The sequence below is a fragment of the Hyla sarda genome, chromosome 1 (genome assembly GCF_029499605.1).
Source record: "Hyla sarda isolate aHylSar1 chromosome 1, aHylSar1.hap1, whole genome shotgun sequence".
NCBI classification, from domain to species: domain Eukaryota; kingdom Metazoa; phylum Chordata; class Amphibia; order Anura; family Hylidae; genus Hyla; species Hyla sarda.
In genome coordinates, this window is record NC_079189.1 from 57,393,590 (window position 1) to 57,408,261 (window position 14,672).

Consider the following 14,672-nt stretch of genomic DNA (forward strand, 5'->3'; position numbering starts at 1 on the left):
AATGTGAAACTTTTGTGGGATGTTTGTAGGATACATATGACGTCATGTTTATGGGGCTTGTACTGTATTTTAGTTGAAAAGTATTTTTTATTATTTCATGTTTAGTAGATTTCTGTAGGTGTGAGGATATCACAATTGATATTCGTGTGCACTGATGTGGCAATATGAAAGTGTCCTTTTTTGGAACAGGAATGCGCACAGTATGAGTATGTCTGATGTAAATGCTGAAACTATTAGGCTAAGTTTCTACTTGTTTTTTTTATTATTTTTTTTTAAACGCCAAGAAAAACGCCAATTCTGCCGCATGGCGTTTTTTGGGGCAAAAAACGCTGCGGCCAGATGTTAGCTGTAAATCAAAGAGAAATCGCAAAATTCTTATTCCACTTGGCGTTTTTCACTTTGGCGTTTTTCTTTATCCTTTTGGAGTTTTTTCACTTTTTTTTCAGTTCCTTGGCAGTTTTCCAAAATCGCAGCATGTTGAGCCACTGGTGATTTTTTTGTCAAAATCGTGGCGGTTTTCTCCCATAGAAGGACTTTAGCGATCCAAAAAAGTGATGGAGATACCTTTTTTAATAACATTTCTTAAGGTAACATTAAATAAAAATAAAGATACAGTAGTGAAAGAAAAAATTGTATCTAACGAAATTTATCTTTTATATAACAAAATTTTTATTAATTTTAAAACAGGGATCAATGTGGGGGGCAGGGACCTAAAAATTTAGCCGACAATAATAAAAATGTATTGTGTGTGTGATTTTCAGTTTTTTTTCTTTATTTTTACATTTATTTTTTAGGTAGTGCTACTACTCCCAGCATGGAACACACTGTTCCATGATGGGAGTAGTAGTATCTGTACTAATTGACAGATCGCCTGTTGCGATCCTCCTGTATAATGTATAGATGCGGCCGCTCTTCTATGGTCCCCTGCACTGCCGTATATATACACCAATTCATATTTCCCGCAGAGAGCTGTGACTGGCCAGATGGTTCCAGCCAATCACTCTCTGTGGGAAATATGTATAGGTGTGTATGTGGTAGCCCTTGGGGGGTGTATGGTAGCGGTGGTATGGTATAGGTATATAAGGGGTTAATGTTAACCCTAGAGTTCGTGACGCCAGGCTGAGGGCTGGTATTCTGAATCAGTGTTCCGGCCTATCGCCGCCCTTCCCAGTAACGATAGGTGCATAAAATAACTGAAGGTCCACAAGGAGATTTGAACTTGAACTTGAATAACGTTTACTGAAGTGCTTGCAATATAATGAGTCCTGCATTAAATTGACCCCATCTACTACAAGCCCCAGCAAGCTCTTAAGTTCTCTGAGTCACTGGTCACCTCCGTGGTCCCTGGCTGAACTGTATAGACTTTTCCACTTGTCTAACCTCAGTAAAGCTACCGTTGTCCGTAACTTGGCATCAGAGTCATTATTGCCCCCGTGCCTAGCCCAGGATCTAGCGGTATACCTTCGGGTGGTATTGAGGATAAACCACGCCCTGGCATGACAAATACAAGGGGTTAATGCCATCTGTCCCTAGGGAAATTGCACCTGCCCTTTGCATCACACCCTCTACCACAAATATACATTCCCATCACTAATCTGTTAGTTGGACTATATCACTGGAATACCTCACGATGCATAGGCTGAAAACCTGTAATTCAAAAGTGGGAATTTAAATGAAAATCTGGTTTAGGTTTAGTAGCTGTCTCATTTTCATTCATACATTTTAATTCTAATATGCTTATTTTGTAGGCCGCCTGAATATGATTTACATATAATAATTTGTTATTCATAAACTGAAGTTTGGAATATAAAGCCAAATTGCCATTTGGATCTCAGTTAAACATACTGTAGTTTCCTTCCCTGTGGTCTACGATGGAACGGCGTATTATACTCAGTTGACTATTACGTTGTACAATGGGATTTAGATTTCTTATAACAGGTTTCTACTGTAGGGAACCGAGGAAAATGATTTCTACATTAATTATTTCTACTCTAATAATCGGAAATACCAGTTGGCAGTTGGCTCCTGAATATAATGATGCCAAAAACAGTGCCCTCTGAGAATAATAACGCCACTTGTGGTATCCATGGGGAGTTTAGTAAATGGGTTAATGGTTAGGGTAGTACCCCCTGATGTGACTTATTGGTATAACCCAAAGATTCTTGGTAGACATCAAAGTGGTAGACATAAAGGGGTACTCCGCCCTTAGACAACTTATCCCCTATCCAAACGATAGGGAATAAGATGTCTGATCGCGGAGGTCCCACCGCTGGGGACCCACGCGATCTCGGCTGCGGCACTCCAGACATCCAGTGAACGGTGCAAACTTCGCTCTATGCTGGATGACTGGCAATGCTGGGCGGAGGTTCGTGATGTCAGGGTCACGCCCTGCTGCTGATGTTATGGCCATACCCCCTCAATGCAAGTCTATGGGAGGGGGAGTGACAGCCGTCACGCCCCCTCCCATAGACTTGCATTGAGGGGGCTTGGTCGTGATGTCACAAGCGGGGCGCGTGATGTGATGTCACTGAACCTGATGCTCTAAACGAACACTGGGTGCAGCAAGGAGACCAGCAGCGGGTCCTCCGCAATCAGACATCTTATTCCCTATCTTTTGGATATGGGATAAGATGTCTATTGGTGGAATATCCCTTTAAAGATGTCCCCCCTTACACAATGTATGGGAAGAAGACTTCAGGATTTAGGTGGGATGTAGACTGATGTAAGTGACTCTCTGATGCACTAGCTTGTGACCTAATTTCTTGGGCTAAGAGGACAAGGTTCTTTGTGGGTGGTGTTAGCGGTGATGGTGAACGGGGAATGTAGTAAAACTGTCAAACTTGACTCCACTTTCTTGTATGGACAATGCTGCGACACTTTACTTAGAATGGCGCATGCATGAGAACTTTGTCGAGTTAAATGGGTTATCCAGGAATAGAAAAACAGAGCTACTTTCTTTCAAAAATCGCTCCCTTTCTGTCTCCAGGTTGGGTGTGCTTCTGCAGCTCAGTTCCATTGAAGTGAATGGAACCAAGTTGTAATACCACACACAACTTGGGGACAGACGTGGAGCTGTTTTTGAAAGAAATTAGCTCTGTTTTTCTATTTCTGGATAAACCCATTTAACAATGTGGCACTGAAACAGGACTAAATGAAAAACATGTGGTTGTATCTCTCATGCCAACAAATGTTTTCCTTCATGTGCAGTGCATGCATTCTTGACCAAGCGTGCACAGATTCTGAATGTAAAGGGGAGCTAAGCTGCTACCAGACTTCTCTAATAGTGTTGAGCAGCATAGGCCATATTCGAATTCGTGATATTTCACGAATATATGGACGAATATTCGCCATATATTCGCAAAATTCGCATATTCGCTTGCTTTTTTTTTTTACTATGCACCATAAAATTCGCATGCGCATTCACCATAAAATTTGCATGCACATACGCAATATCCCGTGATAAAAGAGCTATAAGAAGGAGGGTTCAATATGCGCGAAAATTCGCATATGCAAATTTTCGGGCGCCCGCCAGTTTGACACAGTAACTAGTATTGGAGCCTTGTTTACACCACAAGCAGGAAGCAGGGAGGGATGATCACTGTGATATGTACTGTGAAAAAAAAATGTGAATATTCGTGAATATGCAAAAGGAATCTGCGTGGGGTTCTTTGGACGGGTCCCCGCTGCTGCCCACTCTCCTCTCATACTCTGTACAGGAGTGTACTCCACGATCTCCTCGCTCTCTAGAGAATGCATGGACGGGGGATGATAGTCTTTCTGCACTGCCCGACGATTGACCAGTATGGCCCCTCCATGACGACAGTCCATGAGAGTGCCAAAACCTGCACTTTGTCGAATTTCACCACCGTAGCGCGGCGGCGTTCCAGGGGTGGCTCTCACTCTTGGGGAGGTTCCAATTTTCTGATGTACAGGGCCTCTAATGCTTTGATGTCCTTTTGCTGCACCTGTCGCACCTCATATGGCAGCAGCTTCAGCCCATATCTCTCCACTCTCTGTGCCCCCATTCACTGTACGATCTCAGCCACCTGAGCCTCTCTTTTGGCTCTCTCAGACTGGCCCGGAGGCACTGGGGGATGGGACTTCCCTGGCAGGAGAAGAAGGTGCTCCCTCATGTATCAGATCAGTCCAGGCTCATCGCCAAACAACCACTTAGGTAATGGTGGTGGCTGGGGAGGGGTAACAGACTTCTGGGCCTGGGCTAGGGGTAGAAGGAGGGGTAGAGAACACGGCCTCAGCCGGGCTACTCATGTCTGACTCCTCGGTGTGAATTTCGGCCCAGGACCCCCAGGTCCGGTGATGAGGGGACAGCATCACCGGCCAAGGTAGCACTGGTAGCAGGCCTCTTCGGCTAAGATGGAGATGCGCTGTAGACGATCTGCCAGCTGCTGAAACATTTGCGCCGTGGCAACTTTCCGGGCCTCCATTGCCATCTTTGGACTCTCTGCATGCGTGCTTGCCTGTTCCGCCATGCGGTTCCTCTTACTGACTTCCAGAAAACTGAGAGGTTCTTATGGCGCTACTCCTTTTATGCAGGGCTTCGGGAAAATGTCCGCTGGCCGAAGGTGTGTCAGCGGTGCAGCGCTGACTTCCGCTCCCCCGGGAACAAGGGGCGGATCTTCAGAGTTCCACTTTGGCATTGAGACAACATGGTTTCAACGCCCAGGGGCGGGACGCTGACCAGCACGGGACATTTTCACCCCCTTCTCCGGCACATCTTTAACCCTTGCAGGTACAGGCAATACTTGGCAACATAACATAGTTTCTGGTCTGATTTTGCACATGGTTTTCACGACTTCCATACAGTTCCAAATAGCAGGCAACAAACTTTTCTTCACCTCCCCCTCTATTTAACAAGCGCCTCGGGTGAAACACATTTCACTTGCAAAGTCCCATACACTTTTTGGCGCAGACTTAAATCGCATCGGCATGCGGTTTTTGCAGACAATATTGGACACAGTTCAGACTAGGGGAGGACTTGTGACATATGGCGTACACCCGTATTGTGTTCATGACGCCAAAAGTTGTGGTGGTGGGGTGAGTGGTGCAGGGCAGATGTTGTTACCCTAGGGTCAGATGGCATTAACCCCTTGTATTTGTGATGCCAGGTCGTGGTTTAGCCTATAACAAACCAAAGTTATACCGCTGGATACTGGGATAGGCACGTGGGCAATAAAGACTCCGACGCCAAGCTATGGACAACGGTAGATTTACTGAGGGTAGACAGTTGGTAAAGTCTTTACAGTTCAACCAAGGCCCAAGGAGGAGACCAGTGATGCAGAGACTTTATGGGCTTGCTAGGACTTGTAGTAGGACTGGACAATTGAATGCAGACCACGCTGACTTGACAGATGACAGGGACTGACTTGACTCATAAAGCTGTGACTTTAGCTTACTTGACTTGATGGTGGCTGCAGGACTGGACTTTGAGGTCTCCAACACTCTAGACACACACACTAGGCGACTGCACTGGACTTCAACTTAGCAGAAGAGCAGAGCTCAAAAAGCTAAGAGCAAGAAGCTAGCTCCACCCAGGGCTTATAATGGGGAGACTAGCAGGGAGCCCATAGGTCACTTTTGGGATCACCTGGTCACTGGTATCTCCTGGGTAACAATCACATGACATATCACATGGTATAACTCTTAAAGTAACATTACATTTTATAACACTTTACATGGTAAAACACATTTACAATGGGGAAACAAGTGCAGGGGGCCTTGAGGAGACTGAAGGAGGCTGCCTGACAGGACAGCATTAGATGGGGTAGCACCACCTGTACAGGGCCACCACACCTCCGTGATCAAAAAATTTTTTGTGCATGATATATCATCTTTAAGTCAAATCTTAGTAAATCTTTGTACTTTCAGTGTGGAATTATACTTTATGTTAACAGGTTTTGGATCAGAATGTATACCAGATTAGGATCCATTCACTCTTAACCTTGTTTCCCTTTGTTTCTAGAGTGACCGACTCCTCATCAAAGGAGGCAGAATCATCAACGATGACCAGTCATTCTACGCCGATATTTACCTCGAAGATGGCCTTATCAAGTACGTGTTTACTGCCATATTGAGTCCATAGAAGGTTATGTTTAGGGTTTACACAGCAGGATACCTGTTAAAGGGGTACTCCAGTGTGAAACATTTTTTTTTTTTAAATCAACTGGTACTGGAAAGTTAAACAGATTTATAAATTACTTCTATTTTAAAATCTTAAACCGCTCAGTACTTATCAGCTGCTGTATGCTCCACATGAAGTCCTTTTCTTTTTTAATTTATTTTCTGTCTGACCACAGTGCTCTCTGCTGACACCTCTGTCCATGCCAGGAATTGTCCAGAGCAGAAGAGGTTTGCTATGGGGATTTGCTCCTGCTTTGGACAGTTCCTGACATGGACAGAGGTGTCAGCAGAAAGCACTGTGGTCAGACTGAAAAGATATGCAAAAAGAAAAGAGCTTTCTGTGGAGCATATAGCAACTGATAAGTACTGGAAGGGTTAATATTATTAAATTTACAAAAGTAAAAGTAATTTACAAATCTCTTTAACTTTCTGCCACCAGTTGATTTAAAAAAAAAAATGTTTTGCACCGGAGTACCCCTTTAAACTCTCCCAGCCACTTTTTAGCCGGGACTAAAGCGATCAGAAAACAAATTTTCTTGAAGTCCCAAAGACTTCTGGCAAATTCATATTATGATTGCTTTAGCAGCAGGCAAGTGTTGGGTTACAGAGTTGCTAAGAGATTTAGGCCGATAACTAGAGATGAGCGAACTTCTCGGCTCGGCAGTCGATAACTTTCCCTGCGTAAATTAGTTCACCCTTCAGGTGCTCCGGTGAGCTGGAAAAGGTGGATACATTCCTAGGAAAGAGTCTCCTAGGACTGTATCCACCTTTTCCAGCCCACCGGAGCACCAGAAAGCTGAACTAATTTATGCAGGAAAAGTCATCAACTGCCGAGCCGAGAAGTTCGTGACGGATCAAATTTACTGTAAGTTCGCTCATCTCATCCGATAACCTGCCACCTGATCAACAGATCGGATTTACAATTTAAACATTAGACAATTACAGCAATTCCATAGTATATAAGCTGAATCTCTTAAAGGAGTATTCCAGTAGAAAACATTTTTTTAATCAATTGGTGCCAAAAAGTCAAACAGATTTGTAAATTACTTCTATTTAAAAATCTTAATCCTTCCAGTACTTATCAGCTGCTGTATTCTCCATTGGAAGTTATTTTCTTTTTTGAATTTCTTTTCAGTCTGACCACAGTGCTCTCTACTGCAACTGTCCAGAGCAGGAGCAAACCCCATAGCAAACCTCTCCTGCTCTGGACAGTTCCTGCCATGGACAGAGGTGTCAGCAGAGAGCACTGTGGTCAAACAGCAGCTGATAAGTACAGGAAGGATTAAGATTTTAAAATAGAAGTAATTTACAAATCTGTTTAACTTTCTGGCATCAGTTGATTTAAAAAAAAAATTTCAAAAGGAGTACCCCTTTAATTCACAAGTGTGAATGATTCAAGTAATAGGGGAAACAAAATGAAAGCTTAACCCCTCAAGAACACAGCCCATTTTGTCCTTAAAAACGGGACAACTTTTGCATTTTCTTTTTTTCTCCTTGCAATTTAATAGCCACAACTGTTTTATTTTTCTATCCACGTCTGCAGTCCCGGAAACTTAGAGGTTTCCAAGACTGGAGCAGAAGGACTGGTGCTGCACAGAGATCACAGGGGTTCCCAGCGACGGGCCCCTCGCAATTAGACATCTTATCTCCTATCCTTAGGGTCTTGCTGTAAAAGCATATGTCCAAATGCTTTTTATAAAAAAAAAAAAAAAAAAGCTCTGGCAAGACGACTGCCCTCATAATAATGTACAAAAAAAATCAAATAAAAAAATGACAATCAGAAAATAAAAACAAATTAGAAAAAAAAGAACGTTTCAATAAAAAGACAGATTACAAGACTGAGATATCTGGTTACTTGTTGCCCAGACAACTCTCTGGAGAGAGGAGGAAGAAGATTGAGATGGGAGGGAGAGTGAGTTTAGAAAACAGAGGCCGGGAGAGAGAAACACAGAGAGACTGAAAATAAACTAAACAAGAGCTGCTGTAAGTAAAAATTTCAACCCAGGGCTTGATTTACAGCTTATACTGTTCATTACTGCTTTGTAATGCCCTCTTCTGGACAGAAATAGTGCTACCTCTCATGTACAGTATATACACAGGATAGCTTATCCTGAAAAGTTACCTGAAACGACAGATACTCTTTAGGGACGGAATCACACATTCAATATCCTGCACATATTTGGCTTTAGGATTCATGTAACTGGGGCAGAAACTCTATCCCTCCATTTAAGAGGTTTTTCTCTGAAAAGCTTTGGAACATTTCTTTTAAACAATAAACTATTCAACGTTTTAAGAGCTTTGTTTGCTGTTTTTATTTTTTCAGACAAATTGGAGAGAATTTGATTGTTCCTGGTGGAGTGAAGACCATTGAAGCCAATGGACGTATGGTCATTCCTGGTGGGATCGATGTTAACACATATCTGCAGAAACCCTACTTGGGGATGACAACACTTGATGACTTCTACCAAGGAACTAAAGCTGCAATAGCAGGAGGGTCCACCATGATCAGTAAGTAGATTCCGAGTACATGTACAGTACAGACCAAAAGTTTGGAAACACCTTCTCATTCAGAGTTTTCTTTATTTTCATGACTATGAAAATTGTAGATTCACACTGAAGGCATCAAAACTATGAATTAACACATGTGGAGTTATAGACATGACAAAAAAGTGTGAAAATATGTCATATTCTAGGTTCTAGCCACCTTTTGCTTTGATTACTGCATTGCACACTCATTTTCTTGATGAGCTTCAAGAGGTAGTCACCTGAAATGGTCTTCCAACAGTCTTGAAGGAGTTCCCAGAGATGCTTAGCACTCGTTGGCGCTTTTTGCCTTCACTGTGTGGTCCAGCTCACCCCAAATTATCTCGATTGGGTTCAGGTCCGGTGACTGTGGAGGCCAGGTCATCTGGCACAGCACCCCATCACTCTCCTTCTTGGTCAAATAGCCCTTACACAGCCTGGAGGTGTGTTTGGGGTCATTGTCCTGTTGAAAAATAAATGATGGTCCAACTAAATGCAAACCGGATGGAATAGCATGCCGCTGCAAGATGCTGTGGTAGCCATGCTGGTTCAGTATGCCTTCAATTTTGAATAAATCCCCAACAGTGTCACCAGCAAAGCACCCCCACACCATCACACCTCCTCCTCCACACCAGCACACCTGTGAAGTGAAAACCATTTCAGGTGAATACCTCTTGAATCTCAACAAGAGAATGCCAAGAGTGTGCAAAGCAGTAATCAAAGCAAAAGGTGGCTAGAACCTAGAATATGACATATTTTCACACTTTTTTGTTATGTATATAATTCCACATGTGTTAATTCATAGTTTTGATGCCTTCAGTGTGAATCTACAATTTTCATAGTCATGAAAATAAAGAAAACTCTGAATGAGAAGGTGTGTCCAAACTTTTGGTCTGTACTGTATGTGTTCAGCGTGTGGATGTTATTTCTGGAATAAAATAATACTGCAATCCGCTGATTTGACCTGTGCAAATCTGCAGGTAAAATCCACAACAAATCTGCCCCATGTGAACATTCCTTTTATCTTTAACCTCTTAATGGCTGCCGATACGCCTTTTTACAGTGGTCATTAAAGGGGTACTCCGGTGGAAAACAATTGTTTTTCATATGAACTTGCTTCAGAAAGTTAAACAGATTTGTAAATGACTTTTATTTAAAAATCTTAATCCTTCCAGTACTTATCAGCAACTGTTTACTACATAGGAAGTTCGGTTGTTCATGTTAGGAACTGTCCAGGGTAGGAACTAATCCACATATCAAACCTATCCCGCTCTGGACAGTTCCTGACATGAACAGAGGTGTCAGCAGAGAGCACTGTGGTCATACAGAAAAAAAAATCAACTTTCTCTGGAGCATACAGTATCTGATAAGTACTGGAAGGATTAAGATTTTTTTTATAGAAGTAATTTACAAATTGTTTTACATCTGAGTAACCCTTTAAGGGTACTCTTCTACCCTGCCTTGTTTTAGCAGGGCTTGAATAAGGCAATGCTGATCTCCTATACAGTGATTGCAGGAGCTCGGCTGTCAGAAACTTCCGCTCCTGGTAATTTAACCCCTCACATGGTGCGGTCAAATGGTGAATGCTGCATGTAAGGATCTAGTAAACTAGTGCTGATCTAGAAAATCCATAAAGGGCCTCAATAGTTTCTTTCCTTTTTAGTTGACCATGTGGTTCCTGATGCCGGATCAAATATTTTGGCATCATTTGAAAAGTGGCATGAAGTGGCCGATACCAAATCCTGCTGTGACTATTCTCTTCACTTGGACATCACCAGCTGGTATGATGGCATCCGAGAGGAGCTGGACATTCTAATGCAAGACAAAGGTTTGTACTGCTGGTATATTATACAGTGATCTGTGGCTTACATCTTAAGGGGGTAGTTATAAAGCCTCCCCCAGCATACAGGTTTGACAGATTTATGTAGAGGTGGACACTTTTACATAAATCCAGCAAGCTTGTGCAACCATGCTAATATTTCCACTAGCTTTGAGCTAGCAGAGATTTCAACAGCCACACCCCTTCACATGTAACCACACCCAATTCCCAATTAGGCCACACCCCTTTAACAAACAAAGCCAAAAACGGCAAATAAGCGCACAACATCTGCAGTTAGCGCAAACATTTTATTATTTGCTGTTTTTACAAGTTTAAAGAATAATCACAGTTGATAACTATCCCCATTGTGTAATTTGTCTCTGTCAAGTTGAACTTGACAAGAAAGGAAATTTTTACACCGATCCCCACAATAGGCTACTTCCAATACACATAGGCCATTATATCCGTATACCACAATGCACTGAAGGCAAGAGATTTCAGGCTGGCTCTGAATGATGCAGAGGACATCACAGGACACTTCCATGATAAAGATAAGCCCTGCAGAAACTTTAGTCATTTAATTTGTCTATAATTGAAATATTAAAACCAGAGCAATTTATTAAATGAGCCACAGGTGATTATTTAATTAATGGGCGCACTGGCCCTTTAAATCTGAGAGCTCCGGCACCCGCGCACCCTAGGGGATGATGACACGATTGCCAGAGCACAGAGGCAGGAGGAGCAGGGGGTAAGGGACGGGCTGGGATTGGCATGCGGGCGCATCCTGCGATGTGAATCCAAACCCCACCGGCAGCAGAGAGAAGTGGGGCCATGCACTCACGCCCGGCATGTGTGGCATAACAGTACTCCCCTTTGGTCTTCCCCTCCTTTTACGGTTCAGAAAACTCTTGAGAAGGTCACGGTCCAGAATATTCTCCTCTGGCTCCCAAGAACGCTCCTTAGGACCGTAACCCTCCCAGTCAACCAGAATTTTTTTTTACTACTCATGGTTTTTGTGGCAAGAATTTCTTTAACCTTGTATACATCAGAAGAGCCGGAGACGGGCGTGGGGGCAAGATTCTTTTGAGAAAACTGGTTTATGACATAAGGCTTGAGGAGAGAGACGTGGAAGGAATTGGGAATACGTAATGCAGGCAGACGGAGTTTGTAGGAGATAGGATTCATTTTTTGCAGAACCTGATAGGGACACACCATGTCACCAGGAGAGAAGGACGGAGGAGGTCTTCTACTCTTATCAGCCTGCGCCTTCATGCGCTAGGAAGCCTGAGATAACGTCTGTCGGGTTTGTTGCCAGATGGTGGAGAACTCACGGACCAGCTCATCAACAGCAGGCACACCGGAGGAAACTGGGAGTGGAAGAGGAGAATGGAGATGGAGTCCGTAGACAACAAAAAAGGGAGACGACCTTGTGGACTCAGAATCCTTATGATTATATCGGAGAATTCAGCCCAGGGGAGAAGGTCGACCCAATCGTCTTGGCGAGCTGAAACAAAATGCCGAAGATAAGTCTCAAGAATCTGGTTAACCCTCTCCACTTGACCGTTGGACTGAGGGTGGTAGGCCGAGGAGAAGTCCAGATTGATGTCCAGATGGGTACAAAGGGCTCGAAGTACTTTGCCAGCTGTGGGGAAGAAGGAAGACCTGGTAGGGAAATGAAATGAGCCATCTTGGAAATACAATCTACAATGACTCAAATGACAGCGTTGTTACGAGATGGTGGCAAATCGGTGATAAAATCCATGGCGATATGGGACCAGAGGGTCTCCGCAATGGGTAAAGGCTGTAGGAGTCCTGCAGGTCTCTGCCGAGGAGTTTTGTCACGGGTACAAGTATCACAGGAACGGATAAAATCAGAAACATCATGTTCAGGATGGGGCCACCAGTAGTGCCGAGAGATTAGAAGTAGAGTCTTACGTATTCCAGGAGGACTTGCTGTCAAGGAAAAATGACCCCATTTCAGTACCTTGCATCTCAATCTGGCGGGCACAAAGGATTTTCCTGGGGGAACTTGCTGAATTTCGGCAGGAGTGGCAGAAATCAAACGGTCAGTAGGAAAAATATGCCTAGGTGTGGAGTCCAAACCGATGACGTCAGAGGACCTGGAGAGACCATCTGCCCTGATGTTCTTATCTGCGGAACAGAAGTGAATGAAGAAGTTGAACCTAGAAAAAAACAGTGACCACCTTTCCTGGTGGGGATTCAGCAGACTGAAGGTATAGAAGATTCTTATGGTCGGAGTAGATGCTGACCAGATGAGAAGATCCATTCAATAAATGTCGCCATTCCTCCAAAACTAGCTTGATAGTGAGGAGTTCACGATCTCCAATGGGGTAATTCCTCTCAGCAGGAGAGAAGGTCTTGGAGAAGAACCCACAAGTTACAGTTTTACCCTTGGCGTTTTTCTGAGTAAGAACGGCACCAGCATCAACAGATGAGGCATCAACCTCCAAAGCAAAGGGCCTCTCCGGGTCAGGTCTAGCAAGCACGAGAGCAGAGGCAAATGCAGACTTCAAACGGGAGAAGGCCAATTCGGCCTCATGAGGCCAAGATTTAGGATCAGAAGTCTTTTTCATGAGAGCTACAATGGGAGCTACCAAGGAAGAAAAATGTGGGATAAATTGAATATAATAGTTAGCAAATCCCAGGAAGAGTTGAATATCACGTAGGCCAGAAGGACGAGGCCAATCCAATACCACAGACAATTTTTCTGGATCCATCTGCAGGCCCTGATAAGATACAATATAGCCTAGAAACAGAAGACAAGATTTTTCGAATAGGTATTTCTCTAGTTTGGCGTAGAGATAATTCTTCCGTAGATGTTGAAGAACGAGACAAACATGAGTACAATGTTCCTCTAGGTTGGTAGAGAAGATCAGGATGTCATTTAGGTATATGACAACACAGGTGTAGAGAAGATCATGGAAGATGTCATTGACAAACTCTTGAAAAACGGAGAGACCAAAAGGCATTACGAGATACTCAGAACGTCCATCACGAGTATTGAAGGCCGTTTTCCATTCATCTCCCTTGCTCCACGTAAATCCAACTTGGAGAAGAACTTGGCACCTTGGAGGCAGTCAAAAAGTTCAGAGATAAGAGGTAGAGGGTAACGATTCTTGACCGTGATTTTGTTAAGTCCCTGGTAGTCAATGCATGGCCGGAGTGAGCCATCCTTCTTCCCTACAAAGAAAAAACCTGCTCCAACAGGAGAAGAGGACTTATGGATAAATCCCTTTTGGAGATTCTCCTGGATATAGTCAGCCATGGCTTTGGTCTCAGGAACCAATAAAGGGTAAATCCTTCCACGAGGAGGAGTGGAACCAGGCAAAAAATCAATAAGGCAGTCTCAAGGACGATGTGGCGGCAGAGACTCGACCTGCTTCTTGCAGAAGACGTCAGAAAAATCTTGGTATGGTGGTGGCAGGCCAGGTAAAGGAGCAAAATGAGTAATAACTTTAAGCTGAACTGGTTGGAGGCAAAGATTTTAACAGGATTGTCCCCAGCTAATAATTTCTCCAGTTCTCCAATACAGTTGCGGAGAATGGCATCGCAGCCAAGGAAGGCCAAGAAGAATCTCAGAAGTACAGTGTGACAGTACATAGAATTCAATTGTTTCTTTATGCAATACTCCCTCTTGCATGACAAGAGATTCGGTACCGAAGTGAACCATACAGTCCAGATTTTGTCCATTGACTGAGGAAATGAACAAGGGCTTGGCAAGCCGAGTGACAGGAAGATGATACTTGTGGACCAAAGAAGTATCAATAAAGTCACCTGCGGATCCAGAATCCAAAAAAGCTGTAGCACTGAAGGAAGACTTGGCTGAAGTGAAGACTTGTACAGAAATAGTTAAACGAGGAGTAGTATTCACACCCAGGGACGCCTAGGTGTGAACGTTTCCCGGACGCTATGGACGAATTGTGCAGTCCTTGAGAAAGTGCTCCGGGCTAGCACATTGTTGTGTAAGACGAAAACGATCCACCTGCATAGCCTCTTTGGCAAGAGGAGCAGGAAACTGTAGAGGTGGACAATGAAACACGGGTTCCAGGCGAGGATATCTCTGTGTTCGGACAGGTTCCCTCTCTAAGCGCAGTTCTTCCTGCCTCTCAGCAAAACTCATATCAATACGTGTGGCCAAGTGAATACGTTCAGTCAAAGAAGACTGAGGATC

The 14,672-nt window shown here is 43.7% G+C and overlaps 1 protein-coding gene across 2 annotated transcripts in view; it reads left to right on the plus strand.

Moving 5' to 3' along the window:
* The window catches only part of CRMP1 (collapsin response mediator protein 1), a 118,946-nt gene that overhangs the window by 51,505 nt on the left and 52,769 nt on the right, over positions 1-14,672 (plus strand). For both annotated transcript variants that reach the window (XM_056555123.1, XM_056555124.1), the window contains exons 2-4: positions 5,981-6,069; positions 8,462-8,646; positions 10,325-10,489. In XM_056555123.1, coding sequence (XP_056411098.1) covers positions 5,981-6,069; positions 8,462-8,646; positions 10,325-10,489 — 439 coding nt within the window. The remainder of the gene's footprint in view (positions 1-5,980; positions 6,070-8,461; positions 8,647-10,324; positions 10,490-14,672) is intronic.